Genomic DNA, 4,138 nt, shown 5'->3' with positions numbered 1-4,138 from the left:
CATTTTTCTTGTCCCCCTAAAAATTATTTTCAAATTAAAAAACAATTAAAATTCAAAATAAAAAGACCAAAAATTAAAAAATTAAAATAAGAGGACTAAAATTCTGAATTTTAAAATAGAAAGATAAAAATAAAATAAAGGGATAGTATTCCAGATTTTAAATAGTAAGATTAAAATTAAAAATAAAATAAAATAGAAAAACTAAAATTACAATTAATTAAAAAAAAATCATTCTATTTGTCTCTTTCTAAGTCGATATGGTACATTCATAAAAAGAAAATATCTTAAGATAAAGAGAGCTTTGGTCGTGGCAAAATTTGATGAGTGGATACCAGAAAGAGAAATACTTGAGTTCAGAAACCGCCTCCTATTCGTTATTCGTCTCTTTCTAAGACCTTTCTTCCTAAAACTAAATTAATCGATTGTGACCCTTAACCCAATCTTTATAAATTATTGATTTTGCTTAAATCAGTTGTTTTTGCTCATCCTTCTTTTACTTCCTGTTTCAGACAGCTTTCTTGTATTAAGCAGGTCTTGTTTTTAAGGTGAGTCAACTACAACTGACAACTTTTTTTTTCCTGTCTTTTCTTTTGATTTTGACTATATATCTGTTTATTTTCCTATATGTTCTCAATTTTGTTTAGGTTTTGTTCATCAATTTGTCATGTTTCTGTAAAAGGGTATTCTTCTGCTAGCTCTAGCAAGTTATTCAATTAAAGTTGACTTTAATTTTATTTGGAGAAACAACTTAATTAATTAAGCACTTATTATAGCACCATCATGCATCATGTTGGTGATAGTTTTTGGTTAATTGTATAACAGAAGATAAAATGAAGGCAACATGTTTTAGGAAAAAGCTACAAGCTGTTTTAGTTTGTCATCCTGTAGAGCTTATAAGAATAAGCTAAAAGCAAGTTATGCTTTTTTTTTTCTTTGAGCTTTCTGAAATAGAAGTGTTTATGCCGGTAAATAAGCTCAAATAAGTCAATTCAAATAGGTTTTATGTTGAGCTATAAGTTGTAAGCCTCGTATATGCTTACTTGATACTTTTTGATGTGCAACAATTTGAGGATATCTAAATTCATAGATGATCATTATGAGAGTTTCGTCTTCTCATCTAAAATGCTTTTTATGTTATTTGTACTTTCTAATATCCTGTTACAATTAAACATCTTTTCAACATGTGTGTGCATGTGTTTCTGTTAATCATCGGTTTCTAATAAGTTGATATTTGGGTTCTGATAAGTTGTTATTGCCACTTTGATACGGTTTCTAAGTAGGTTCAATATTAGAAAAACATAATATGCTATCAGAGTCTGGTTCCAATCTAGGGATCCGTGGTATCTATCGGTGATTTACTACCTTCACTTGATTTGCGGTGTTGCAGTGTTTGCTTGATATATTATTATTTGGCCGGTGCAATAACAAAATTTTGGTTCTTTCCATTAAGAATTCCACATTAGATGAGATAAGGCCTAAACACGACGAGTATATAAGTAGAGTCATTGTTCACTTTATTAAGCTGATTTTGTAAGAGTTGAGTTAGGCCTACTGCAGATGCGAAGACTTTCTTTATTAAACTTTCATGCCAAGTCATGCATTACTCCTTTTACTAATCTTAGGTTTTAGAAAGCTCACATTTAATTTGAATTTAACCTTCTAGTTTGCAATAGATTTTTGTTTGATTTGAATTTTGTTTTTTTGACAGTTAGGACTGTTGCTATGTCAGTTGCACCAATTGATAGCATAGCTTCATTGAGTAGTGATCTCTTCTATGACATATTACGACGACTTGACGGCTCCGCATTAGCTAGTTTAGCTTGTACATGTGCAGCATTTTGTTCCATCTCAAAAGAAGAGAGTTTATGGGAAGATGTATGCGCATCCGTGTGGCCTTCTACCAATAGGGAGGATGTCAAAAGTTTAATCTCCTCGATCGGTGGTTTTAGAAAATTCTACGCCGATTGTTTTCCTCTTATCATAAACAAGGAGGTCGGAGAGTATCAGTGGAACAACTACCACGAGTATCTTGATGATTTGACCGAAGCCGAATACTACGGAGATACAAATGAATTTGAAAGCATCACCCCATCAGATTTTGTTTCCATTGTAGATATCAGGTTTAAGGGGAAACCAATCTGCTCCAAAGTTCTATCTGGAATTCCAAATGCGGACGATAACGCTGGTTGGTTCTACAACTGTCCTTTTCGTATCGATCTCCTCACTTACGCTGATAGAAATGATAACAATGACGGGGAGGGGGAGGGGGAGGTGACTCTTTCCGTAACCGATGGTCTTCCACCAATTACATCAATGGAAAGAGAAAGGAAAGACGGGAAACTATGGCACGAGCTTCGTGACGGTCTTCTTCTTAGTTGGATATTAGTAAACAAGAAAATAAAACAAGCTGCTAATCTTGCTAGCTGGAGTCCTCTTGACGGTCAAAGACATTGGCCGACGGATAAAGACTTTGTTATCCGATTCGGATCGGTTCTGCCCGCAAAAGACATTCTTCCTTCTCAAGTAGTGCAGTGTATCCTTGTTATGAAGTTTAGAGTGGTTCACATTGAAGAAGAAGGGTTTGAAACTAGTCTTAAGTTAACAGAACTTAGCATGCAGTTGGAAGATATGGAAGGTTCCCATGTTAATGGAAAAAACAGTTTGCATATTCTTAAGGAAGCACTTAGTTGCAGAAGGAGCAAGAATTATAGTGAAGCAATTGAATCTTGTCATATGTATTCAAAAGTGCAAAATGAGTTGAAAGAGGAGAAGATGAGAAGTGAAAGTAGGTTGGATACGTTTTGTATTTTAACTGGGATTGCTGCTTTTATGACATTCTGGTACTATGTTTTGTGAAAAAGTTGTTGGGTTTTGGAGACTCCTTTTTGTAAGATAAAATTCCTTATAAAGTAGTAATTAGTTGATGAAGATTTCGCTGGTTTGAGATTTGAAATTCTTAGTATGAAACTTTTGTAAATTAACTTTATGTTAATAATGTTTTGTTTTTTTGAGTTTTAAATTGGTTATTTTAGTTACCAAACATTAGCAAAGTTGATAAAAAACAAACAAAAACGTTATTAAGGCAAACATAAAAGTGCAGCTTGGAAGAACATTAGGACTAAATAATGCATTTGGCATACAACAATATGATGTCTCGTGTCGTGTTGACTTGAAGATCAATTCCATAGCGTGTTGAAAGGATCTAAGCCGTGGAAATACCTTCGGGCGAGCATCTTGGAAGAATTATAAAGATTTATTGAAAGTGGACTAGAAAGGAAAAAAGGAAAAAAAGAAAAAAAATATATTGGAGAGTTTAATTTGATTGAGAACTCTTTTAATGAGCTTTATATAGTAATGCTAATTTCAGAAACTAAATTGTTTTTATCAATACTCTTATTGTTTTTCCCAAACTCTGAATTTCTAGAGTTAGTCATTTTGACTAGTAAGATTCAAATCCATCAAATAAAAAATAAGTAAATTGGGACGGTTTAAATGTGAATATTATGACGGTTTTATCTTGCAAGTTTTAAAAATCGAGTTTGTTCAGAAATATTATTCGGACAAACCTTCCGACTCAAATAATATGTTGTCTTAAATGAATTTTTGATCCTACTATTTATATGTTTTTAACTTTTTGACGTATCTTTTTCAAAACACAGATTTTTGTTCCATAGACTTTACTTTGCTTGAGATTTTGTTGATCCCTGTTAGAGGTTGTAATTTGATGTTCTGCTGAAGCTAACATTCGACTATGTCGAAGTAGTTAGTCGAGGCGAAGGAGTCAGTTGTATTCGACAGAGTCGAATACAACATAATATGTTATGTCGAAATGTAAATTGTTGTTTGTATTTTATACTTTGTATGTTTTGGGCTTGAGTCTATTTTTGTAGTTTTGGACCTAGGCTTTAATTGCCTATATAAGGGCATTGTATGATGTAAAACATAACAACTTTCACTCAATAGTATTTTTCTTTTTTTACAATTCAATTTTCTCTCTTTTCTCTCTTCTTCTTCTCCTATCTTTCTTGAAAACTATTTGTTTCAACAAATTGGTATCAAGAGCTCGATTACGATTCAAAGAGAATCTGTAATGGCAAACAGAACAACAACATCAATGCAATTCCAGCAAATCGACCAG

General features: G+C 32.7%; 1 protein-coding gene across 2 annotated transcripts; it reads left to right on the top strand.

Moving 5' to 3' along the window:
• Nucleotides 1–288: 288 nt before the first annotated feature.
• LOC127093365 (F-box protein At2g27310) lies at nt 289–3,019 on the top strand. 2 transcript variants are annotated; one of them, XM_051032288.1, is made up of 2 exons: nt 289–545; nt 1,713–3,019. In XM_051032288.1, exon 2 carries the CDS (start codon nt 1,723–1,725, stop codon nt 2,854–2,856), a length of 1,134 nt encoding a protein of 377 aa, XP_050888245.1. In that variant the 5' UTR covers nt 289–545; nt 1,713–1,722; the 3' UTR covers nt 2,857–3,019. The 2 variants fall into 2 exon arrangements, with proteins under 2 accessions (XP_050888245.1, XP_050888244.1); XM_051032287.1 differs by having other exon boundaries at nt 290–545; nt 1,709–3,019.
• The last annotated feature ends 1,119 nt before the right edge of the window (nt 3,020–4,138 follow it).

This window comes from Lathyrus oleraceus, chromosome 6 (assembly GCF_024323335.1).
Source record: "Lathyrus oleraceus cultivar Zhongwan6 chromosome 6, CAAS_Psat_ZW6_1.0, whole genome shotgun sequence".
NCBI classification, from domain to species: Eukaryota; Viridiplantae; Streptophyta; class Magnoliopsida; order Fabales; family Fabaceae; genus Lathyrus; species Lathyrus oleraceus.
The sequence above is the reverse complement of the archived record's forward strand: the minus strand, read 5'-3'. Positions and strand labels throughout refer to the sequence as shown.

Coding starts and splice junctions, on each gene's coding strand:
- LOC127093365 (XM_051032288.1), top strand. CDS start 1,723: ATGTCAGTTGCACCAATTGATAGCATAGCTTCATTGAGTAGTGATCTC.